A 27,953-nucleotide genomic window follows, 5' to 3' on the forward strand; every position below is an offset into this window, starting at 1 on the left:
AGTATAACAAAACTTATAAGTGTGACGGATGGAGCAATCTGCATACTGTTACACAAAAGAAATAGTGACTTAGAGGGATTAACTGGGTTTGTAACGTAGGGTTTTACACTACCAACACCTTCCGATTCATGCTGTGGCTATCAGTTATTAAGCTGACTGTGCCGAACTGAAGCTCGTGTATGTGGTTAAATATCAATGTTTAGTCAATAGAGTTTTTGCACTCATGTTATTTAATGGGTAAAAACCTATTAGGCTATATATTTAGTTATTACGTTTCATTACTACGGTTACTATCCTTGCGTGAAGTGCTGTTATGCCATATGTCAACATTATATTAACATCATGTTAACATAATCATTTCGGGTGTACTTGATCTGAGTGACACCGAGCTCGAAAGCTGCAGTCGCTTAAGTGCGCCAGTGTCCAGTATTCGGGAGATAGTAGGTTCGAACCCCACTGTCGGCAGCCCTTAACATGGCTTTCCTTGGTTTCCCCTTTTCACACCAGGCAAATGCTGGCGTTGTACCTTAATTAAGGCCACGGCCGCTTCCTTCCCACTCCTAGACCTTTCCTGTCCCATCGTCGCCATAAGACCTATCTGTGTCGGTGCGACGTAAAGCAATTATCAAAAAACTAGCAATGATCTGAGTGACTCAGACGGTTAAGGCGCTGGCCTTCTGATCCCAAGTTGCTGGATTCGATCCTGACTCAGTCCGGTGGTATTTGATGGTGCTCAAATACGTCAGCCTCGTGTCGGTAGATTTACTGGCACGTAAAGGAACTATTGCAGGACTAAATTTCGGCATTTCGACGTTTCCGAAACCCGTAAAAAATGTAGTTAGTAGGACGTAAAACGAATAACATTATGATTTCGGGTGTACTTCCCATTCATTGGGCGGTGAATTTAAGAAATTATCTACCACTTCAAAACTAAGGCAACAAGTTATGTTTGTGTTTCACACTTCTCATGAGAGCGAACAAATCGAGGAATTTTGCACCTTAATTTATTTTGAAATATTCAAAATGATGCTAGAAATATCATTTTAACAGTTTTATCACATATTTTCATCTATCCAGCGTAGTGAAATCTAAGAGAAAACGTTATTTGACGAATTGAAATGTCTAAATAATCAGCTTGTTGGTCTCTTTTCTAGTAGAATATATGTGATTCTAGTTGATTATATGTGGTGCGTACTTGTTGGCGAAGCGATTTCATACGTGTAAAAGTGATTTTCCTTACGATGTTACATTTATCATATTAAATTACGGCCGTTTATATAAAATGCACGTGATATTTTCGTGTTAGCCAATACCAGCAATTCGGCTACTTCGGCCGCCATGTTTTTCTTATATTACGGTCTGAGGATTGGAGTCGGTCTTGGTGATATCATGTGAGTCACTTTACTCCTTGAGTCTTTGTTATAAAACTCCTTTGCCTCTTTTGCTAATATAGCGAGGTGTATTTAAATATCAACGTAACAGCTGATACATGCTTGTGCATTTCTGTTGATAGTTTTGTTGCGTGTTGTAAGTTGCTTGTTAAGTGAACATGAGTTTTAGCAAATCTTTCTACGATGTGTGTGTTTCTGCTGATCATATGCTTAAGGAAACTTGCCAGACTTTAATAGACTGTGAGTAAATTCCAGGTCTCTTTCCTGCTCGTGAAAAGAAATAGAATTAACTTTATTTGATCCAGTTTAGTAGCTAAAAAGTGGGAAGATTATATACGAGAGTGTCTGAACATATCTTGTGTGTATAGTGATGAATGGCTGTTTTTAAGGTATTTGTTTGCATGTTATACATCGTTTAATAATTGTAGTGTGTGATAGGCATGCAAGCAGAGCGAATTATTAGTGGTATGAAGGGGCATGAATGACAAGTAGAGGGTAGAGTATATAGTATGTTAAGAAGAGAGAGAAATATGACGATTGGTACATGCGTTTCATACTATATCGTTGCTTTCAACGGTGACATTCCAGTGTGTTAATATTTTATCTGACAAGAATTCTGACGTGATGTTCACTTTAAGATTTGTCTGTATCTGTTACGGCATCACAGGAGAAATTACGGTTAGTTTTACTTACACATAGTTTTTGGAAATTTTTGTTCTATACCTTTTACTGATACAGTGAAAAATAAACATAAATATTAGCAGCAGTCATGCAAAAGTGTAAGTCGAGGAGCCAGTAACTAGCTCTGTAGACTGTAAAGAGAGTTGGTATGGAGATCGTTTCAGCAGCGTTTAAAAGGCTTTGTACTTGGGTTTCTTTTTTTACTGGAAGGAAGAGATCAAAATAAGATCAGCAAAAATAAAATAATAAATAAAGTGAAACTGCCAAGGGCTTGGAGAGCAAGGAAGCACGTCATGACCAGTCGCTGACAGAAGAGGCATGCCTACTTGTATGCCTCATAATCTGGAGAACAATGTTAGGGCATGGATAAAAATATCATCATGCATGTGCTAAATGATTGTCCCATCGACGACTGGTCATACAGCTATTCATTTATATAGGGTGCAACAGTAAGGTAGAGCTGAAGTTTTTAGATGTATTACTCACATTTCGAAGAAGAAAATGTGTTATATGGACATGGGTTTGAAATCTTTTTATTTTCATGTTAGAACTCGTTTTCTACAATTCAGTGTAGTTCATTCTGTTAGAAAAAAGTCTCCACTGTGTCCTTGGTTCGTGGTGATACTGCACATGTTGCAACACTCCAGCTGACCCAATTGGGATGCAGTTTTGTTAAAGTAAAGGTCGGGGGTGGTGGTCAGTAACTTACAAGACTTAAGGTGCGTACTGCAGAGGAGCGAACGTTTTTAGTGGAGTGGGCTTTCCGGGAAGGTGACAAATACACGGATGCAGTGAAAAGAAGATTTTGTGAATAGTTTCCCGGCTCGGTTCTGCCTGATTGTGATACAGTAATGTGCAAGATGTAATAAGTAAATTTTATAGCTGTGGTGGTGTATTCAATGCTCTGAAGAGCAGTGGACTACCAATTTTAACAGAAGAGAAACTTTTGGCTTCTTAAAATTCTATCTAAAACCATGTGGAAATTGGCACACCATATGGGCTTCTCTTTGTTCACAGAACATAGAGCAGCAAGAAAGAAGCTGAATCCTTATCCGTATAAATTTCCTATCATTCACGAGTTGAAGTTGGCGGACACAGAGAAGGGGACTTTTTTATTGTGAGTGGTTTTATTGGCTCGTTAAACATCATTGAAAAGAATTGTTAGCCTATAACATTTTTTACCAGTGAAGCTTGGTTTCATTTAATTGGTTACATAAACCGTCAAAACTTGACTTTGGACATTTGAAAATCCACATGCAATTTGTGAAACACCATTTCATTCTGAAAAAAGTGGTGTGTGGACTGCAATCTCACATTCATGAATTATTGGGCCAATATTTTTGAACAGCATGATAGATTCAGAAATTTACTGTAAATAAAACCTTGCATCTGTTCATTGCGGAAATGAATGAAATGGAAATTATGGGCTCATTCTTCGAACAAGATGGAGTCACAGCTCATACTTGCAGTTGCTCCATGCATTTTTTAATTGATATATTTGGGGAATGAATAATTTCACGAGGGCTCTGTCCACTACGTAGTCCCGATTTGTCACCTCCTGACTTTTTTATTTCCTAGGGTGCTGCCAAGTCCTCAGTTTACCAATCTATTTCCAGAATAATCAAGGAATTAAAAGTAGTCATAACAAATTTTGTGAACTCTGTGCATAGTGAACCACTGGTGAAAGTTTTGCACTACTCTTGGAACTTCATGGTAAAAATTTTCAGCATCTTGTGTGAACCTGGTAGGCCTAAGTGTAGAACCTTCTTTAGGCTTACAATTCATTCACTCCTCTTCAAGTTACTTTGTTAACAGCCTATCTTTGTGTAATACATTATTACAGCACTGATGTGCTTTAAATCTCTTGATTCACTGTGTCATTATCCGTCAAGATTTCCATTCGGATCTGACCCTGAGAACACATTGCTCCCACCTGAACTGTGCATTCGGATAGGCCGCAGCTGCATGCTTTCTGTGGAGACTAATTTCTAATACACTGTACATGAATCTTTAGAAATACACAGGAACAGAATGTACCAGCATACCAAACAAAACGTTCTTACATGAAATATTCAAAATGTGCTCCGTTAGCATTGATAGATCTATCAATTTGACTACATGTTGATGCATGTATCAATGCTAACGGAGGGCATTTTGAACATTTCATGTAAAGATTTTCATGTGGTATGTTGGTACGTTCATTTTCTGTGTGTTTACAATGGTTAACATACTATGCAGAGTTGTAGAAAACGAGTTCTAACATGGAAATAGTGTTTTTGGACCTATGTTCATGTAACACAATATTTTTTTTTGCTACATATGATGAATGTGTCCTGAAAGTTTGTCCATACCTTATTGTTACAAGACGATAGACAACAAAAGATGTGAGATCAAATGAATGAGATGGACTGTGATAGTATATTACGCGAACCTTTCCTTGAGCCCTGAGCTCCATAGTAATGAATGGGAACTAGGGCTCAAGAAAAGGTTCGCGTACTGTACATATATCACACCCTCGCACTGAATTTAGAAGTGGGAGATATATTATCAGTATTCAATTTATTCTTCTTCTTATTATTATTATTTCAGTTGTATATTTTGTCATTAATATTTTTTAAGCTGGGAGGTCTCCATATGTGGTATTAGTAATTTGTTTTGTACAACGTCTCGGAAAAACATTGCTATTTTAACTTGGAAACTTTGTATGACTCGTGCAGGCATCCCAAAGTCTGATGAGGTAGACTTGTTATTGAGGTCGGAAAGTTCCGATGGCTCATGTGAAACACCCCAGTGTCCATTGATGGTGTTATTGTCTTGGGGCCAGGAAGAGATTCTTTTATTTAATAGTAAAGATTCGCGCAATGTGCAAAGAAAATAATTTTAGCTCTCATTTTCATCGAGGCTGAATTTAGTCAGTGACACCAATCTTTTCCTGCATGACATTGCGTGGTACCTTTCACAGACCTTGCCACACAATTTGCAGAAGCACTGTGAATTGTTTGGTTCATGGTAGTTGGTTCTGCTGCATAACCGGTGGTGAAATCCATGAACAGCAAATCGCGTCATTACATGTCTAAGCTGATAACCGGGCTTTTTCCATTCGCTGTTTAACATAGCGTCTGTAGAGTAGAAATCCAGCCATATTTCTTCCCTTTTTCTCTGAAGGTCAATGAGCAAATTTTCGTATGCCGGTGTAGAGGGTAGTTGCAGTTGTAGGCGGAGATCTTCTATGAAAAAAGTTTCTCTTGCCAGCACATATACCAGGCGCGATCGGGTGTACTTTGATACACATAAAGCTTTTTTTAAGAATTTGGCTTTCACTTTTTCTATATCTGCTAGATTGCTTTTGGTAAGATACTCCCAAATTAATGCCATACCATATGTTATTACGGGGGTAATTTTCAATTTGAATATTTCCATTGCGGTTGCCAGCGAGATCTTTGGAAGGTTTTTTTATATCAGTCATGGCTAAGGTTGCAGCTGTTATTCTTTCTTGGACATGTATCGTGAAAACAGTACCATATGTCTGCAGGGTGATCCCTAGGTATTTAAAGAGACGATTGATAGTGGCTCGTTCTTGTATGTGATCTTGTCATTGGCTGCTGGTCTGCCTCCTTCTACTCATGATTGGCTGCCAGGATGAATGTAGACAGATCATGCAAGAGTAAGGGGAAAGCTGATGTCTGTTTAGGCATGTGATGATACGGCGAGGAGCACACTGGTACACTGACAACTTCTGATACGTTACTGCAGTGACTCTGCTGCTCTATACTGGAATGGACTGGACTTCAAACGTTTGTGGAACGTAGTCTTTTTATGTTTGTGGAATGTGGCTGACCTATAATCTCTGCTAGGGGCTTTACGTCGCACCGACACAGATAGGTCTTATGGCGACGATGACCTATAAACTGTGGAGAGCTTAGGCACTAGGTATTGTATCACTTGTGGTGGCCTGGTGTTATATCCGTTTCAGACCGTGTACGCACAATTGTGCGGGTTAGTATTTTATTTATGTCTGAGCTTATTTGACTTTTTCTTGGCGTTAGAACGCACTGCAGTGCTTGTGGGGGACACGTAGCATATACTTCAGCTGTTTTTATTTAGTAGGCCTACTTGACCACCAGGGGGCAGGAAGAAGAGTTTAAGAACACAGTTCATTAGCAAGATGAGGGGAAGCAGTAATGCCTAAAGTAAGTATTTATTTATTGCATTCATATTAATCTAGAAGCTTTACTGAATATCAGAATATAATCAATGATGTGTGTAAATTGTGTAGCAAACGTAAATTGTGAACTTACAACATCGTATGTAATACCACGAGGTTTTGAATGTTGATATGCACATATGTGCGGGCTAGGTTTCCTTACATGCAATGCATGCAGGAGTGCTGGGTGCTGTCACAAAAAGGAATGTGAAAGCAAAACTCGTACTCTACATGAGAAATGTAATGTATAAGATTTTAATTGTTTAAAATCGTTCCACACTGTAAAATAGAACATTTGATCATGTACATGTGCATATTCACATGTTCTGAGTTGATTTTTTTTATTTTTTGCAAGTAGTGAATGAAGCCCTGACACACACAATTGTGTGGGTTCTGTTTTTCAGCCGATAGTTCTTATTTTGTAAAATAAACTGTAAAAACATGTATTTGAAAGCATTTTAGTAAGTTTTGACGTTTTGACACCTCCAGATTTCTTTCAGGTCTGACGACAAGTTGCTGCTGCCAAAAGGGCAGTAAAAGCAAAACTCTTTCTCAGTGTAGAAAATGTAACGTTTACTTGTGTTTGAACGAAGATTTAATTGTTTTAAATTATTCCCCACTGTAAAATAGAACATTTGATCATGTACATATGTATATTCACATGCAGTGAGGTAATTTTTATTTTTTGTAAGTAGTGAATTCAGTCCTGACATGCACAATTGTGCCGGTGCTTTTTTCAGATGTTAATTTTTATTTTGTAGAATAAACTAAAAATATATGTATTTAAGAGCACTTTAGTCAGCTTTTGACATACAAACAAAAATTCACACCGCCAGTTTTCTTTCAGGTCTGAAGGGGATATGTTGGTGAAAGCTATCTCAGACTTTCCATAATTTATGTTCAGGAACTACAAGCGTGTGTTGCTCAAATGAATATATCTTTAAAACAAGTGTTAGAGTCAGTGAACACAGTATTATGGGGTACAGTACCTGTGTGATATGATAAGTGCCAATTATGAGAATCTGCAAGTTGTGTTTATACAGAGACAGTGAAGGGTCAGTATCTGCATATATGTGCATTGTTCAATGGACTAACTGCAAATGGTGGCTTAGTTTTCATTTTCCCACTGTTTTCATTGTTGTTGTAAATATGCAGTCTTCCAGTAATATTTTTTGGGTGTATTATATGTATATTTTGGTGTGTTGATGAGGTGCTCATGCATGGATTTTATTGAGAATATAGTTAGTTATGTAGCATATCTACCAGTACGCAGCTTTTATGTATACGCCCTGGGCGTGAGAGAATTATCATGCTCTATTAAAATTCGAGGGATACATTCTGGTGAATGGCGCCCATACTACAGACATTTTGATTAATTACTTTTATTAATTTAATTTATTTCAATTATTTTATTAATTTTTTGAGTAATTTTATTTCTGATCATTTATTTATATTAACAGTGACATTACAGAGCTAACAAATTGATGTTCTTTCTAAAAGAAATGAAAAAATATAGCTGTGACATCAGAAATTTCAAAGAGGAGGTGGCTGGTGGTGAGGGGATGAACCCTAAAATGTAATTAACTCTGGTTTTAAACTTTCCCATCAATATCTAAATTGGGGTGAGACTTAGACATCACCATGCTGTTTTATGTGCTTTCTCAACTCTTTATCAGTGAAGAACAAAGACAATTTTGATCATTTTTTACATCTGTTAATGTTCCCTAATAGTTTGTCAATTTTTTTACATTGTACGCTTTCCTAAACTGAAGATGTTCTGCAAAATTGGAATGAAACATGTACTTTTATAATTAGACGATAAGACATTAAGCTAAACTTGCATAAAATTCATAGATTAGCTCATTAAGTATTGGAAGGTGTTATCTTCTTTTAAACCAAAGTTATTATTCTCTACACAACCATTGAACTTGCTTTTCTGATCATTCTAGGATGGATAACAATAGAATCTTGTATGTTACTGGGAGCAATGAGATACCAATATAGTTAGGTATGCAATGGCCATAGAAATTGATCTTTTACGTTACAGTTGAGATGTTAATGAATCGGATGGAATTTTGAAATGAGTAGTGTAAACTTTCGTGGCTGTTGCTTTCAATATTTTATTTCATACTATGGCGAATTTACTTGCTTTAAATTAAATATTTAATTATTCATTATTTTGATACATTGCCACACATATCATCCAGGTTTGAGTTGTGCAGCGATGTTTCTTATTTTGTTGTGTATGCGTTAGTGTGAAAAATATGAGGTGTGTACGTGGAATTATGCAATACTGTAACATCGAAAGTTATATGAAGCAGTGAACAGTCTACTAAGCTACCAGAGCCATAAACATGGTCCTCTTTTCTGCTTAGAGAGGGACTTGATGTTAGCTTAGTACTCAGACATTCTCTGGTTATGTTTCTCCCTTCTTTCTTTCCAGAGGGTGCCTCTTTTCTTACAGGTGGTTTGTCCTGAAACCTCTTTTGTTTCATTATTCTTCTGAGATGTGCTCTGTTTCTGATGTCATTTTCAGTTACTCTAATTTCCTGCATGTCTTTCTCCACTTCTGTTAGCCATGTCCCTATCTTCCTGTTCCTATACACTTTCTTCAGCTTATCCCAGTTATTTCTGGGTGTCACTGGAGCCACCCAGGCTCATTTTGGGTTTGGTTGGGGCTTTAAGGCCGGATGCCCTTTGTGATGCCACATGATTTTTGTGATGAAAATCTCAACCCAGAATCTACTGGGATTTGAACCTCAGCCTTCTGGGTGGGAAGCCTGTAGCTAAGCCACTGAGCTAATTCCTTCCTCCCAATATTGTTATTATTATTATTATTATTATTATTATTATTATTATTATTGTTGTTGTTGTTGTTGTTGTTGTTATTATTCACAAACAGAAATGAAAACTGCTGTTATATGTTGGGATATCAGAGGATTACACAAGATTTACACAACAATAAAGAAAGCAAGGTACTATCTACTGTAATAAAATAACTGCACTACAATTCTGAACTGCTTTTAAGCCCATCGTAATTACAACAGTTTAACTGAAACAGTAGAAATGTAGTCCGACTCCATGGCTAAATGGTTAGCGTGTTGGCCTTTGGTCACAGGGGCCCCGGGTTCAAATCTCGGCAGGGTCGGGAATTTTAACCATCATTGGTTAATTTCTATGGCTGCGTGTATGCGTTGTCTTCATCATTTCATCCTCACCAGAACGCGCAGGTCGCCTACGGGAGTCAAATCAAAAGACCTGCATCTGGCAAGCCGAACTTGTCATCGGACACTCCCAGCACTAAAAGCCGCACGCCATTTCATTTCAATAGAAATGTAGTTTGAACTTAATTCTTAGAGAGATTTTTTGTCTCTAATATACAAGTATTAAAGAACAATAAGGAAAGCAAGATATAATAATAATAATAATAATAATAATAATAATAATAATGGCATATGGCCTCCGAAGAGGCCTGGTGCAGGTCCTTCGAGTTGACACCTTATAGGCGACCTGCGTGTCTGTGAGGATGGGGGGAAAAAAAAAATTAGTACACCCTCTTAGAATTTTCTAATTCACTCAAGATTTATGCCCGGTTTCTGGCACGTGAGATATCGAACCTATAGCAGTATTGAATGGTTAACTTGTGTTTTGACATTGCACGAACGCGAGATGTATCTATCGGTTCGATTAATCACTTGCTAAATTATAGGGCCTTGAGCAGGAGGTATTTATTTGTTAACTTGGTGGGTGCGTGTGCAGTACTTCAGTATCAGCAGCTAACATTGTGTTTACATATAATTGACAAAGTTTTAATCCACCTACTCAATACTATACAATAATTGTAATGCCTATGTATGCATTACAGTGTATTAGGGGACTAGTTTCAACCCTGTGTGGGTCATCATCAGCCTAAATAAGGTACACTTTTTATGTTGATATCCAGGAACGATATTTTGTCGTAAATTGAGTGTACCTTATTTAGGCTGATGATGACCCACACAGGGTCGAAACTAGTCCCCTAATACACTGTAATGTATACATAGGCATTACAATTATTGTATAGTATTGAGTAGATGGATTTGAACTTTTTCAGTTAAATTATATGTTCTCTTAATTCATTACAGAACCAATAATGAAATTCATAACCTTGGAACATTGTGTTTGTTAAAATTTTCTATGGGTTTCTCATCTTCTTATGATGAAGAAATTGTAACAATGGTCAACCATCTAGAACGACCATGATTATATCATCGGCCTAATGTTCTAATGAAGTATAGTGAAAATGAATTCAAAGACAGATTGAGGCTAAACAAATATACTGTCATAGGTTTGGCAGAGGTTACAGGCATCAATTTGCGTCCTGTGACAATTCATTTTCCATTGTCCCCTGTTGATCAAATATTAACTATGCTACCCTTTAAGACTCAGTACTACTGAGTCTTATCATATTTATATCTGTGACTGCATTCGTGTCCATAAAAGCACTGGTACCAATAAATGAGTGTAACAGATAGGCTAATTACACATTTATCGTAGTAGGCCTACTGCAGGCCTACTTGCATTGGCAGTGAGTATATACTTTTATTGTGGGATTGTTTTTAATTAATGATATTACATTACAAGGCACCACATCTGCTTTATCCATATAGGCTATTTTTACAATGGGCTCGCCACACCCAAAGGCATTTTATACCTACTGCCAGGTTCAAAATTAGGCCGCTCCTAACGTGGCGACAGACGCCTTTCTTAGCCGCTCCTAACGTGGCGACAGACGCCTTTCTTAGCCGCTCCTCTGGAGTACAGGCGCTACAGGTTTGCCCCTTCCGCAATCTCCACTGTACAGAAAACATGTTATGGGGCAAAGATGTGCCAATGGAAGCGAAGGAAACTATGTACAGGATGTATTACGTACCCATAACAACTTACAGAGCAGAAACTTGGTCAGTGACAAAGAAGGATGAGAGTCGAATACAGGCAGCCGAAATTAAATTTTTGAGGAGTATGATACAGAAGAGTAGAAGAGACAAAATATAGAATGAGAAAATCCGCGAAGTAATTGGAGTGGAAAAAATGAATGATAGAGTAGAGAAGAGCCGGCTAAGATGGTTTGGGCACATAAAGCGAATCAGTGATGAAAGAATGCCAAAAAAGGTGACAGAAATGCAAATGCAAGGAAGGAGAGGCCATGTATGACCACGATTGAGATGGAAGGACACAATCCAATGCAGTATTATAGAAAGAAACCTGGACTGGGACACAGTGTTGGAGGAGGAGTGGTGAAAAGACTGAAGAAAGTGGAGAGGAACAATATTTTACCCCTACCGGCTACAGCTGCATAAAGGGAAATGATGATGATGATGATTACATCACAAGGAACTAACTTTTACCCATTATTGTCCACTGGGTCAAAAACGACCTAGTGACTTTAAAATTATATTAGTAACTGTCTATCCATTGTTGATGTTTGTTACCCGGTCTGCTGCACTCTCTATAATGCACTTCGCACATTGTCACTCTTGGTACACTGTAGGCAATTTTCATTCTTGAGCTAGATGTGCAAGTGTGTTGGTGAGTCGAAAAGTCTTCACCAGCCAGCATGTCGAGCTTCAGAAAAACGCAAGTACAGCTGAACTTGTTTAAGTCTTATATAATTGAATAATATATTTTGCATTTTTATACTACTGAGATTATTTAGCATTTATAAAATCTATTGCACATCTTATGGTTTAATGGCTATAACTGGCCGAATTTTAGATGGGTCAAAAACGACCCAGTGGGCAGGATGTAAAAGTAACATTTTTGTTGAAGTTGGGGAGTTATGAATATCATGCCATATCATTATTACACAATTGCAGCATTTATGTAAGATTAGAACAAATATTTTAGAAATATGAATTCTATGATCACTGCTGTATTTAGGAATTCATAGTAAAAAATATCAGTCATTCTGAATATCTCATCTGTTACATGCTGTATTTACTGACCTAATTCCAATCCATTTCTTTTCCTGTTTATAGTGGCCTATCGACTCATGAAGTAATAGCACTGCTAGAAGAGGCATATATTCCAGGTGATATCGATATCTACATCTCGCCTCCAGATAATCAGGGAGTCGATACAGATGGTGACTCCGGAGAAAATGAATGCAACGACCCAGATCGTTTGAGTCGTGGGCTGTTGGAAGCCTCTGCAGAAATTATCAGTGGTGTGAATGAAACTGTTGAAAATATTCCTCCATGCTTCGCAGCTCCTTGGGCAGACGAAGAGACTGTCTTTACAGGTACACGAGGATCCAAAGGGGGACCAATGCACCACTATCTAAAAAAGGCAAGAACAAATAGGATATGGAAATTAGGGGATTCCATAACTGCTCCCCACAAAAACTTTCTACCATGCTGTGTACCACCGCTTACTGTGAGTGAAAAAAGTCATCCAGTTGATTTTCTTAAACTATACTTACATGACGAACTTATCCTTGATATAGTGAAGCACACGGTTATGTATGCAGTTTCTAAGAATAATCCAATTTTTGCAGTATCTCTTGCAGATATGCATACATTCATTGGTATATTGTTATTAAGTGGTTACGCAGTACTGCCCAGACGACGAATGTATTGGGAGACACAAAATGATGTACATAATGATTTAGTGTCAAATGCAATGAGACGTAACAGTTTTGAAGAAATTTTCCAATATCTTCATGTAGCAGACAACAGTAATCTTCCCGCAGGAGGCAAGATGGGTAAAGTCCGACCTATGCTAAATTCTTTGAATGAGTCCCTTTTAAAAAACTCCCATCCAGACAGATCTCTCAGCTGATGAATGCATGATACCCTATTTTGGAAGGCACGGCTGCAAGCCGTTTATACGAGGCAAGCCAGTGCTCTTTGGATTCAAAGCATGGGGTTTAGCTAATCCTACTTAATATGGTGTTCACATGGATATTTATCAGGGTTGAAAGACTGGGGACACGACAACACATGCCACTAACTTAGGTGAGTCTGTTGTTCTTGGATTTTATGATGTTCTACAAGCCAATTACTCTAACACATCATTCTCCTTACATTTTGGTAACTTCTTCACTTCCGTTAGGCTCCTTACTGAGCTTGGCAAGAAGGGATTGCATGGAACCGGGACTTTTATTAGAGAAAACAGAACTGAGAAATGTCCTTTGACAAACGATAAGACATTAAAGAAGCAAGAGGCACATATGATTCTCGTGTGGATGAAGACAATGCCATAATTGCAGTGAAGTGGAAAGACAATAACAGTGTGACTATGCTCTCTAATGAACATGGGGTACTACCACTTAAGCGAGCAAAGAGATATTCCTACATTGAAAGGAAGAAGATCGAAGTGAGTCAACCTTTTTTGTTTTCTAAATATAACAAGGGAATGTGCGGTGTTGACCAGCTGGGTAACAACGTTTCAAATTACAGGATCTCCATGAGAGGAAAAAAATGGTACATTCCAATTATTTTGTGGTTGCTGGATGTGTCGATGAACAATGCCTGGCTTCTGAGTAGAAGGGTAAGGTTGTCTCTGAATGCTCTAGGATTTCGAAGAGCTGTAGTCCGAGCCTTGTTAACAATGTATGGTAAACCATGCCTGAGTCCTGGACCTAATCAATATTTGCAGTGTAGAAGGAGAGTTGAAGATCCTATCTGGACCAATGCAGCTCAACATATTATTCTCACTGATCAGCCGCGTAGAAGATATGCCCAGTGCCCCAACAAAACAGTGAAAGCCTGTAAGAAGTGCTCTGTTCCACTGCATGACAAGTGTTCTGCAGCTTTCCATCATATGTAATTCCTGTGTATTGTGAAAACTCAGAAAGTTTAAACAGTGAATGTGAAACAATTTTTAAAACTAACTCAGAACAAGTGAACTCTGAATCACATGTGTTATTTGTAACTTTATTAGATAAGAATATACTTGTTTTGTTCAATATTATTTCTGCATTTAAAATAATTAACCATAGAATCTTGATCACAAGATCTTGATCGACCCATGCTATTTTCACCATACAGAATACGCAATAACGTAAAATTTGTACTAATTGTTGAGTCTCGTATACAAAATATAAGCATAAATGATCAAAATTAGCGAAAAAAAAGTTACTGGCATAAATGGGTTAAACACTACGAAACTGACACCCTCGTCTGCAAGAACTAGTAATTCCAATTTCTCGCTGCATGGCAAAGAGGAGATAATGGGGGCTGCATAGAAAGCTCAAATGCAATGCATTACTTGCGCACATGCACCTGACAATCTAGGGAACACATCTAATGCACAAAAATGATGCAGTACGAGTGGTGGCATCTAGTGTGTATTTATGCAACTTGATCGAGCCAATAGTTGACAGTTTGATAAGTTAGCTCCTATTATGCTGTGCACCGCAGCAAAGATTTATCGAGTCAACAGCTGTAACAAAGCAATAGCTATCGGAAAGATATCTCACCATTCCAGAAACCGGGCATTAGTGTTGAAACATTGCATATGGAGTACATGAAATGATTACATTTACAGATCAGTAGCTCAAGCAGTACTGAGGTACCAGGTGTCGATCCAGGCTGAAATACCCATATTAGTACGTCGTGTATCCTCCATGGGCGGCAAAGCAGGCTCTGATTCTGGCATGCGTTCGATCATACAGATGGCGGATACTGTCTTGGGATACATTATTCCACGCCTGTTCTGCAAGAGTTGTGGGTTGATGAGTTGCACATGTCAATTGTCGTTCCATTATATTTCACGCATGCTCGATGGGAGACAAGTCCGGAGATCGTGCTGGCCAGGGAAGTTTCTGCACATCTTGCAGAGCACGTTCAGTTTAACGCCCAGTGTGTGGGCGAGTATTATTCTGTTGGAACAACACATCACCTTCCTGTTGCGAGAATGGCAAAAGAATCGGTCTTACAACATTCTGCACGTAGCGAGCGTTGGTCAGCGTTCCCTCCACAAGCACCAAAGGTGAAGTGAGTTGTAGCTTATCACACCTAAGAACGTAAGGCCTGGGGTGGGGCCAGTGTGTCGTGGACAAATGCACTCCATGAGACAGCGCTCACCAGGTCAATGTTGAATGCGCAAACGACCATCACTGGCGTGCAGGCAGAATCTACTTTCATTGCTGAAGACCATCGTCCGCCATTCCGACTTCCAAGTGATCCTCTGACGGCACCAGTCGAGCTGTGCACATTGATGCTGTGGCGTGAGTGGAAGACAGGCTAGAAGTGTGCATGCCCATGGTTCCACTGCTAGTAAGCAGTTGGCAAGATTTCGAGTTAACACTTCTGGGCTCACAAACCCTCTTATCTGTGCTGTGGTAGCTGTACAATCTGCCACTGCTGCCCTTACAATACAAATATCTTGGCGGACGTCTGTGCTGCATGGAGTCCAGAACCTCGTCTACGGGTGTGAGAATGTTCACGTGACCATTGCAATCAGCATTGTTGCACAACTGACGCAGCACGTCAATCTTGTGTGGCATTTCTCCTAAAGGACCATCCCGCCACTCGGAAGGCCACAATTTGACCCCTGTCAAACTCGCTCAGTTAGCTGTAGGAAGCACGAGTGTGTCTCCATGGCATGGCACCAGTTAGCTTCACACATTTACACCACACTGAGCCTTATGGCTGTAAACATTCCCTATTAAAGGCTATACGCAGATGGCGCTCTGGCAGTTATATCACTACGTTGTCTGTTGGCGGACGACGTTGAAACCTTATCGGTACATCTAATATCCCCCAAGTAGCATCTGCCATCGTCAAATCAAAATCGATGTCATTTTTCCAGGTGTACTAATTTTTTCCCCGGCAGGGTATGATTAATACTAATGCCGAAGATGACACGCGCACGCGTGCACACACATACAAAGTCCCTGAGCCATTGGAATAAACCAATGAAGGATAAAATCCTTGTCCCGGCCCGGAATTGAACCCGGGACCCGTTGGACCAAAAGCCAGCATGCTTCCCTTATAGCCATGGAGCCAGACAATAATTACACTACAGTTCTAAACTGCACTTAGATGTATCCTAATTACAATAGATTAACTGAAACAGCAGAAATGTAATTAAAACTAAATACTTACGAGACAGTTCCCCCTTCCACACACACACACACACACACACAACAGAAATTAAAACTGTCCTTAAATTCTGAAAGATCAAAAGTACGCTACAGACTTGAACTGTGCAGAACTACAAATACCAGAGTACAGGAATCTGCTGATTAATTCTTATTTTTGTTTGCTCGACTGTATGCCAACAGTGCAAAGACTGTTCACTATTTTGCCAGTGAAATACAGTGTATTTTCTTGAACTTAAAAAAAAAAAAAAAAAAAGTTTACAAGGATATAATTTTATTTATTCAAAGAAATTATTGTCTTCGTGATGGAACAGATCTTGAAGTGCTATACGAAATACCATGTCTATTGCCTGCTTCACAAATGTAAAAACTGTGGAAGGTACAATTCTTAACCTGTCTTTATAAGTATTCTGCCAACAAAACTACAGGTATTTAAACAAAAAAGAGAATATTTCCTCTCTCCCAACCCAGAATCGAAACAAAGGAAACAGAGACTATTAGGCAGTACCATATGGCTGATAAAGCAGGCATAGGGCAGTTTTTAAAAATTAACTATGATCGGTGGAAAATGGTAAATAAAAATGTAAACACAGAGGTGCCAACTATTACGGGTTGTGTGTAATTATTATGGATTTCACCTCACGATTACGGCATTACGGTGAAAAGGAAAATTATTGTGGAAAAGTAACATTATTGTGAAAAAGTCCATTTTGAATGGAAAAAGAAATAAAGAAGGGAAGATGTTCAATCCTTTCCAGCATTTCTGATCAGTCCTCCTCATTTCATTGCTTGTGAGTTATTTGATCGTCCTTTCGCTACCTACCAGTTGTATGCATAAGTCTTCTCTGGTTTTATCAAAGGATGGCGCCAGTGAACAGTACGCAGTGTATGAATTTGAAACACATACCGAGCTAGATAACTGCAGTCGCTTAAGTGCGGCCAGTGTCCGGTATTCGGGATATAGTGGGTTCGAATCCCACTGTTGGTAACCCTGAAGTTTTCCACGGTTTCCCATTTTCACACCAGGCAAAATGCTGGTGCTGTACCTTACTAAGATCATGGTCGCTTCCATCCCACTCCTAGCCTTATCCTGTTCCATCGTCACCATAAGACCTATCTGTTGGTGCGACGTCAAGCAAATAGCAAAAGAAAAAAAAAGATTAAAAAACCTGTGTGTGTCAGTGCGACGTAAGGCAACTTGGAAAAAAAATGTACACATACGTCAGTTTGTTCGTCTGACATTAACCTACCAACACACACAAGCCGAGTCCGCCAAACACTAGCGTCTGTGTTGTATCGTTCCGTAATCATGTCGACGTTTGTGCCTGAAAAATAACATTTATGGCATGCATTGCTTTTCTTATTTAATCAAAAGAAAAAGGCTGTGAAAAGTTATTGTTTGCTGGTAGAAACATATGGTGAACACACTCCATCGATTAGAACATGTGAGACAACTTAAACATGGTGATTTCAGTGTGGAAGACAGTGCTCACTCTGGTAGTGGTATTGTGTATTATGAACTCTTGAAGCCCAGCGTAACCGTTAATGCACACTGATATCGCCAAAAAAATGATCAATTTAAATCACGCATTGATTGAAAGACGACTGGAATGGGCCAGAAGGCATGGTGAAGTTGATTTTGTTACACGACAATGCACAGTCTCACACAGCTAAACTAGTGAAAAACACCTTGAAATTGCTTGGATGGGACGTACTTCCGCACCCGCTGTACTGCTCCGACCTGGTGCCATCTGACTCTCACGTCTCCGCATCAATGGGGCACGCACTTGCAGAGCAGCACTTCAGCAATTTCGAAGAAGTTGGAAAAGGGCTCGACGAATGGTTTGCCGCAGGAGACAAGCAGTTTCTCTGGCACGGTATTCATAACTTACCTGAAAGATGGGTAAAGTGCGTAAAAGCTGATGGCCATTATTTTGAATAAACAAAAAATGAATTTCTCTTCAAAATGATGTGGTTTTCTTCTACCACAAAAACCGGCAAAAACATATGCACCTGGTAGTCATAAGCATTGTGAAATTCATTGTGTGCATGAAGGAGTTACTGTGCTCTTCTCGAGTACAAATCCCTAAGTAATGTTGTACTTACATAATTGAGGGCCACATTAAGCACATGTACACTAGAATAGTTTATGGTTCAGAAGATGAAAATGTCATCACAGGGGAAAGATGTTTGAAGAATACCTACAGTGAAAAGCATATGCTGAATGCAAAACAAGTTACAAATAATGTTTTACTACTGAATTAACAGCTAGTGTGCAAATATTATTGTGTAATATGATATACTTTAGAATAGATTGCTGTCGGGAAGGGAAAAGGGGTTATCATTATTGAGAAGGGAGGACATGCTTTGGACTTGACTCGAAAATTTTCTGAGGGGCGGAGGGTGATTACTGATAACCCACTCCAAAGGTCGGCACCTCTGTAAACAGACTCTGGGATGGGTTTAAAGCAATTGTTGATGAATGTGAAAACAGGTTTGTACCTTTAACGATAAGGAATGGTAAGGACCCACCTTATTATAATAGAGAAATAAAGTGACTAGGAAGGAGATGCAGATTGGAAAGAAATAGTTAGAAATGGCTGTGGAAATAAGGAGAAATTGAAGGAACTTACTAGGAAATTGAATCTAGCAAAGTAGGCAGCTAAGGATAATATGATAGCAAGCATAATTGGCAGTCATTCCAATTTTAGTGAAAAATGGAAAGGTACGTATAGGTACTTTAAGGCAGAAACAGGTTCCAAGCAGGACATTCCAGGAATAATTAATGAACAAGAGGAGTGTGTATGTGAGGATCTTCAAAAGGCAGAAGTATTCAGTCAGCAGTACCGGTATGTAAAGTTTGTTGGTTACAAGGATAATATCCAGATAGAGGAGGTGACTAATGCTAAAGAAGTATTAAAATTTACATATGATAACAATGACATTTACAAAGATACAAAAGTTGAAAACTAGAAACGTGGCTGGAATTGATCAGATTTTTGGGGATGTACTAAAGACAGTGGGTTGGGATATACTGTAGAACCATATCTGAAGTACTTATTTGATTATTGTTTGGTTGAAGGAGCTATACTAAATGAATGGAGAGTTGCTATAATAGCCCCTGTGTATAAAGGAAAAGGTGATAGACATAAAGCTGAAAATTACAGGCCAGTAAGTTTGACATGCGTTGCATGTAGGCTTTGGGAAGGCATTCTTTCTGATTATATTAGACATGTTTGCAAAATTAATAAATGGTTTGATAGAAGGCAGTTTGGTTTTAGGAAAGGTTATTCTGCTGAAGCTAAACTTGTAGGATTCCAGCAAGATATAGCAGATATCTTGGATTCTGGAGGTCAAATGGACAGTATCGCGATTGACCTGTCTAAAGCATTTGATAGGGTAGATCATGGGAGACTATTGGCAAAAATGAGTGCAATTGGACTTGACAAAAGAGTGACTGAATGGGTTGCTCTATTTCTAGAAATAGATCTCAGAGTATTAGAGTAGGCAAAGCTTTATCTGACCCTGTAATAATTAAGAGGGAAATTCCTCAAGACAGTATTATTGGACCTTTGTTTTCTTATATATGTAAATGATATGAGTAGAGAAGTGGAATCAGAGGTAAGATGATGTTATTATGTATAGAGTAATAAATTAGTTACAAGATGGTGAGCAACTGCAACATGACCTCGATAATGTTGTGAGATGGAAAGCAGGCAATGGTGATTATAAATGGGGTTAAAAATCAGGTTGTGAGTTTCACAAATAGGAAAAGTCCTCTCAGTTTTAATTACTGCATTGATGGGGTGAAAGTTCCTTTTGGAGATCATGTTAAGTATCTAAGTGTTAATATAAGGAAAGATCTTCACTGGGGTAATTACATAAACGTAATTGTAAATAAAGGGTACCGATCTCTGCACGTGGTTGTGAGGGTGTTTAGGGGTTGTAGTAAGGATGTAAAGGAGAGGGTATATAAGTCTCTGGTAAGACCCCAAGTAAAGTATGGTTCCAGTGTATGGGACCCTCACCAGGATTACTTGATTCAAGAACTGGAAAAAATCCAAACAAAAGCAGCTCAATTTGTTTTGGGTGATTTCCGACAAAAGAGTAGCATTACAAAAATGTTGCAAAGTTTAGGCTGTGAAGACTTGGGAGAAAGAAGACGAGCTGCTCGATTAAGTGGTATGTACGGCACATAATGAAGTTCGTAAATTTTACTAAGTAGTATGTTCCGAGCTGTCAGCGGAGAGATGGCGTGGAATGCCATTAGTAGACGAATAAGTTTGAGAGGTGTCTTTAAAAGTAGGAAAGATCACAATATGAAGATAAAGTTGGAATTCAAGAGGACAAATTGGAGGAAGTTGGAGAAAAAGTCTTCTCCAACCCCATCGGGAGTTAGGGATTGGCATAGCTTACCAAGGGAGATGTTCAATAAATTTCCAATTTATTTGAAATCATTTAAGAAAAGGCTAGGAAAAGAACAGATAAGGAATTTGCCACCTGGGCAACTGCCCTCAATGCAGATCAGTAACTAACCTACGTAACCTAGAGCATGTAATCTACCGAACACTAACGGAACTGCTCAGTGTCAAAAATAAATATTGTTTATTTTGATTACTACCAACAAAGACTAAACACCATCATTTATTGGACTAAATGGATCACACACACTCACAAAATTAACTGAATTTGAATAGATATTAACTACTTCATCACTGTGATAAGGTAGACCACATTCAACAGCTGACCATTCACCATCACGTCCAACAATGCCTCATCTCTAGAGCGCCATTCAGTTATCATCCTTGTCCACTTCACAGGATCCATTCTCGCTGTATGATCTGCACAACTCCTCTCTTGAGTTCAGATTTTTCTTCAATGTCCTTCCCACAGTACCTGCCATTATGTTCGTCCTATTATGTGTTCCTTTCAATGATGCTTTCATAAGACTAGTTTCATCGCCAATTATTTACCACATGATGCAGGTAATATTAGATTAAGAAATGAAGTCTTAAAGGAAGTAGATGAATATTGTTAACTTGGGTAGTAAAATAACTAATGATGGCAGAAGTATGGAGGACATAACTGTATGATTTGGGCTGGAGTCTTTGCCAATGTGTGTGTGTGTGTAACTGCCTTAATTTAATTCATACACTCTGCTGCTTGAACCCTTCCCCAGTCGGGAACATGGTACGTAGGTTCTTGAACGGTGGACTTTGTATTGAAAGATACCAACATTGATTTACGTTCCTCATGTTGGTCACTTTGCCATGTGGTGCCCTTTCTTTGCAGTCATGCCCTGTGTTTGGTTGAAGTGAATTTCATTTCACTCACCTTTGCTAAATATTACTGAAATTTAAAACAATATTTTAATATGAAGTTTGGAATAAATAATCAAGTAATGATGCTAAATATTGCAAAGTAACAACGCAAACCTAACAAATAACAAAAACAAAGTCAGTTGGTCTAAAAACCCATACTCGGGTATAAATTATCCGATGAGAGTAGTTTAATGTGTGACGAATCGTCCATATTAGAGATCGTTCATAACATGATCTGGATGCCCTGATGATTGACCCTGCTTGAACACACCCCTCAATGTTTTCACAACCTCATCAGAGGTCTTCCTCACTGGTATATTTACACTTGTCCTGGCTTGGGAATTAGTGTGGAATAGTATTGACTGGCTTACTGAATGTTAACTTCATTCCATACTAATTAGTGTGTTTTAATGTGACTTCCTTTTAGTGATGGGATAATCAAATACAAAATAATCACTTATTTCATTATTTCATATTATTTGATTACTCTATTATTTTTCTTATTTGATTATTTTTTTGATTATTCATTTGAATGAATGAGGCCGTCAAATAGTCAATGCCATGAAAAATGATTCAGATATTGTCATGAACTTGTCGATCTCATCACAGGGAAATTAAAATTACCTGTCGCCATTCCCTTGCAGGAAGTGTGTGGGTGGACAATCGGTCCCTGGTAAGCCCTCCGAAAATAATATGAACTTGTGCTCCACTTGTGTGAATGAGCAGTCAGATGCCATTACTTAAAATGTATAGATTAATAAATTACATCACGGCACCCTCAATTACAAGAAGCGCACTGCTAGTGTTTACTACATGGTTCACCAAATTTGTCAAGTCATAAATTATAATTTGCCAGAATTTTCTCTAAATGGCAAAGTTGCTAGTCCTTATCTTTTAAATTCTGTTGCAAGATTACTTCAAAAGACTCCAGATTGCTAGAGTTGGCATCACGATGATGATGATGATGATGATGATGATGATGATGATGATGATGATAATATTGTGTGATAGTGGTTCTTTCCCTAGCCAAGAAAATGTGTAAATGGTGAATACAAATCAATAAGGGTTGAAGGAAAAGGTGGTGGTGGTGATTACTGTTTTAAGGGGAAGTACAACTGTGCACCCATCCTCTATTAGTACTAATCAGAGGAAAAAAATGGAAGGTGTCCGACGCTTCGACACATGGAGGTATCGGTCAAAGAAAGTCAAGGGCCATGAAGAATGTGAAAATGAAAGATTATTCATTCGAATGAATGAGGCCGTTGAATAGTCAATGCAATCAAAATAATCAAATGAAACCTAATACTGTCGGGGTCGGAAAAGAACAAGAGTTGACTAAGGAAGGTCGGTTAGGTTAGATAAAAATAGGAGCCTGGCACAAGTTAGTGAAAGCAATGCCTGAACTCAGCTTAGGGCACCGTGGTTGCCAACCCTCACTCACCCAATCACCACTGATATGTATTTAGGGCAGTCGCCCAGGTGGCAGATTGCCTATCAGTTGTTTACCTAGGGTTTTCATAAATAATTTAAGAGCCCTTGGGGCCTCTTAATTCACTTCTTATGACAGGCAGGGATACTGTGGATGTTTTTCTACTGTCCCAACCCATATTATTGTCATCATTGTTATTATTAATTACTTCCATTGGCGATCACGTATGGCTGCTGCAATTTCGTCCGTCCACCCTGGGACCTGTTTCCGGCGACGAATACCGGACGAGGAAGGAATTGTTTCCTCTGCAGCAGCCAAAATTCCCGTAGTAATGGAAGAGACGTGGTCGTCAGCAGACTCCAGCATACCATCGGCCATCGCTGCGCGTTTTGAAAATTCTGGCCAGTTTGCCCGCCAAAGTAACCAGCGCTTGGGTACTTTGGACTGTCTTTGATTCAAGATAGATAGAATTATCGGGAAGTGGTCACTGTCACAGAGGTCATCGTGTACTTGTCACCGTAGCAGGGGAACTAGCGCACGGCTGCACAACGTGACATCCAAGTGTGAGAATGTGCCATGTGCGCTGCCGAAGTGTCAGTTCCTCTGTATTAAGCACGCAAAGATCAAACAGATTGATCAGTTGCTCGAGCATCCTCCCCATAGCACAGGAAGATGGAGAACCCCATAGTGTGTTACGGGCGTTCACATCTCCCAGCATGAGGAAAGCAGGAGGCAGCTGAGCGATCGAATCTTGTAGTGCTTGAGTTTCAAGATCGTAGTCTGGTGGAAAGTACACGTTGCACACCGTTGTCATTACTGGCAGCGGAGTGCGAACTGCAACTGCATCTAGCTGAGTACAGAGCAGTACTTCTTCGCTGAAGATGTAGGAGCGAGCTAGAGTACAAACGCCCCCAGTTGCCGCGCCATCCACAGCTAATCTATCTTTGGATTAAAGACGATATCCTCTCATAGTCGTGTCGTGTCCAGGTCTCAAATGAGATTCCTGTAGACAGACTATGGAGGCCGCATAGAGGGATATCAGTTGACGTAACTCAGCTAGGCGACAGTGATAACTACTGCAGTTCCACTGCAATAGTGCCATTGTGCGGATAGGTAGCGTTAGGAAATTAGGACAATTGCTTGCCCTTCTTTCTATCAACTACTTGCCAATTTCCGCCATCTTTGTCGGTGTCCGTTATGTCATCGTCACCATCTACAATAATAATGGCTTCAGTCTCCATTGTGTCCCCAGCAGGGGGTGACTTGGAGGCTGAGCTCTCCATAGATGGCGTGCTCTCTGATTTTGAACGGTGGGCCTTCTTCCTGGGAGAACCGAATTCCCCAGAAAGGGATCGAACATGAGACCATCGGGGCCTCTCGTTTTTACCTGCCGTTTCCTTATTGTTTGAAGGAGAACTGGCAGATTGGTTGCCGGTCTTCTTCGGGGATGCTGTGATCCCCGATGGGGTTGGAGAAGACTTTTTCTCCAACTTCTTTGGGGAGCGCTGTGGCTTCCCTTTCTCCTCCTTCTTGACCTGTGCTTTGGTAGGAAGGCTGGAAGAAGGTTTTCCAGCCATATTTGAGGAAGTCGTTCCCCCCGCACTTGAACTATTGTCGCGGCCACCAAATCAGGCGGGTGAGGAAAACAGCGCTGTCGTCAGATATGGGAACGGCAAAGCGACAGATGGTCGAGAGTCGCTTATCTCCGAGCATGGATTGGCAACGCTGATCGTGCAGTGCTGTCTAGTTGAAGCCCATCCGCTCCAGGCCATCTTACCCATGCCATTCCCTGTCATGCAGCTGTTGAGCTCGCACCGTAAGTGCAGTTAAAATGGATAGTGAATGTGAATTGATTTGGGCTCAAGTCAAGAGAGAAGTGGCAGAGAGGACCAAGACATTCAAAATAAGGGATGTAGAAAAACTCACATCAGAAGCCATCGACCGTGTGACTGCTGCAAATCGGGAAACGTGCTCCAATCACGCGGAAAATCTTCAATCAGACGATTGGGCCAAGGAAATAGTAAGGGACGAAAGAATGGAGCCATTCATCATCAGTGTAAATGACGGCTCGACAGATAGTGAGATGTGTGATGACAGTGACTAAGAAATCTTAGACTGCCTTCAAGCTAGAACCCGATTCTTAATTCATTGTAAATTAATGTTAACCTATTCTTTAAAGTAGTTCTTTTTCCATATTACTCAGTATAATATACAGTATTTAAATATTTAAAGTTATAATGTAATAAAACTGATACGGATTAATATGTAATCCGAAAGTATTTACGGCGTCCTGCAGCCTGTGCTGGCGCGCGCACTCCGAACTGCCTCAGCCAGCGACATTTACATGATCGTTTTCCGGGCCATTTTCCAGGAAAATTACAAGACTCACGGAAATATGTTTCAGATAAAAAATATAAGTCAGGCAATTTTTTACATTTTCCCCGCAGACAAAATGTTATTGGCTGAAAAAATAAAAACTTGGCCGCTTACTGAAATTTTCAATACATGATTCTACGGATTTAAATTTACTCGTTCAAGATTTTCTGAAGCTTGTAGTATAATTTATTTTTAAACATTGTATGAAGTAACATCAGGAGCTTGAGAGATAACAACTTGCCTCGCGCTCCGAAATGGTGTGTTCAGTTAGACATTTCTTCGCCAGTTACTACATAACCTTGGCAACAGCGTAATTTCTCTGACCCGCCTAATTTGGTGGCCGCGACAACAGAGGACTTTCCAGCCGAAGGTGTTTAAGAAGTGCCCTTTCCAGAATTTTTTGGCAATAACTTGCTTACCAATGTTTTTGTTGGGATTTGCTCTCTCTTTTCTTGGTTACTGGTGCTGTGAGGAACTGTCTGCTTGCTAGTTGATGGTTGCTCCAGAGCGATTGCTACAAAACTTGTTGGTGTTATTGGTACTTTCGCTGCCTTCTTAGCAAAGGAGACGGAGAATTCCGGAGGGGCCATTGATTTAAATTTCCTCCGGGCATCTGGATAAGATAGTTTATCCAGTGTCTTAATCTCCTGGATCTTCTTTTCTTCCTTGAATATAGGACAATTCTTGGATCGGGGGCATGCTCACCTGTGCAGTTTACACCCACGGGTGGTGGTGTGCATTCTACACCGGTATGTGCCCCTTTTCTACATTCCCCACAAGTTGCTGAGCCTTGGCAGCGCGGTGATGTGTGACCAAACCGTTGGCAGTTGTAACAGCGCATAGGTGCTGGAATATATGGTCGAACTGTCAGCGTATACATTGAAACTTTAATTCGTTCGAGCAGTGTCTGTTTGTCAAAGGTGACTATGAAAGCACCTGTGTCGTGAAGATTAGCTCCGACACGCCTCTTGAGCCTCTTGACATCGGAAACTCCCCGACGTGCAAGGCTTCGAATGAGATCATCGTCAAAGGCTTTGACTATGTCCCTGTGAAAGATGACTCCTTTAGGCCTAATGGAGTTCAGGGACTTGTGTTTTTCCACCTTAACAGGTACTGGTCCAAACATTGTAGCTTCCATTAACCTCTTACTCTGTACAACCGTAGTGGTCTTGATAAGTATGGAGCCGTCTCGTAGCTTCCGCATCTCCTCAACCTCTCCACCAACAATATCCTCCACAGCATTACTAATTAGAAACTGATTTTCTGGAAGGAAGCTCTGTCCATCGACTCTGGAGGCAACCAGGAATCAAGGCAGATTTTCCTCAGACGTTTCCCTATTGAACAAATCATCAGCTCTGTTGAAATGTTTACGTTTCTTTGCGGTACAATTTAAAGACGCAGTTTTAAGGCCTGGAGCCTTCGATGAATTAAAAACAAAATCAAACTCAAAAACCATACATAGTCCCACGAGTACCTGGGATATAAAAGGTTAACCTTCGGCAGAGCCCTGGCGTACCGAAGGCAAGGCTATATACTCCATAGGGCGCCCGGTATCTGGAGGGGGTTCACTAGGAACTACTCTCCCAGTAGCCATTCATCACCTCGCCACGACCCGAAACTTGTGATTGGGTTGGGCCGCTAAGAACTACTCTCCCAGCAGCCATGCATCACCTCGCCATGACCCGAAACTTGCGATTGGGGGAGGATAAAACCTCCATACTATCCTATTCTACCCAAGGCAGAGAGGTTGGCTGGAGAGGAAGAGGAAAGAAATTTAAGAATGTGAGTATAGAAGGGTAGAAATAGTTATGAAATCTAAAGAGCAGACACCTCTCAGGCAACTCGGGGGACACCTTGTTAGTCTGGCCTTACACCGAGGCCAATCCAGCATGGGTAACCCTAAGCTGGCACAGCCCACGGGATCAACAAGCACACAAGCCCCCACACCGATGTCAAGGTCATGGTGTTCCTAGAGGGGGCCTCGTACAGCCAGCCAGCTCACTCGGTCTTCAAGCTTGCTGGGCAAGCACACGTCATCGCAAATCCAGAAGCTGGCCGTGTTGTGATCTTTCACTTCGCCAGGCTTACGTGCGGGCCATGGCAGCGTTTCAACGTCAGTGCAACACTTAGCTGGCGTGGGCCTTACAACCATTCTTGTTTCAGCTACTCTACATCACTACGTAAGTTGATTGAAACCCTTTATTGAAACTTTTTCTTCTACAAAATCTGCTCGTAACTTTCATACTTCCACTTGGATCTATACGGTGATCTAAAAATGCCTTTATCTTGATCAACCATCCATAATCTAGCATCACTAGTTACTTTATTATGAAGGTTTTTTAAGTGGCTGAAATCATTTTAATACTGCCAGGCATGATAATAACTGAATATAAGTTTCTATAGTTTTCTATCTTATTGAAACATTCAAACTTTAAGCCTTTTTGCTATAGCTAGAATTGTGACA

General features: G+C 39.9%; 1 protein-coding gene across 1 annotated transcript in view; it reads left to right on the plus strand.

Annotated features, from left to right (window-relative positions):
• The first annotated feature begins 1,454 nt into the window (after nucleotides 1–1,454).
• Nucleotides 1,455–27,953, plus strand: part of LOC136877496 (ribonuclease P protein subunit p30) — a 286,160-nt gene continuing 259,661 nt past the window's right edge. Inside the window, exon 1 of the mRNA XM_067151598.2 lies at nucleotides 1,455–1,631. Coding sequence (XP_067007699.1) covers nucleotides 1,550–1,631 — 82 coding nt within the window. The 5' untranslated portion in view covers nucleotides 1,455–1,549. The remainder of the gene's footprint in view (nucleotides 1,632–27,953) is intronic.

The sequence above is a fragment of the Anabrus simplex genome, chromosome 7 (assembly GCF_040414725.1).
Source record: "Anabrus simplex isolate iqAnaSimp1 chromosome 7, ASM4041472v1, whole genome shotgun sequence".
Classification (NCBI taxonomy): Eukaryota; Metazoa; Arthropoda; class Insecta; order Orthoptera; family Tettigoniidae; genus Anabrus; species Anabrus simplex.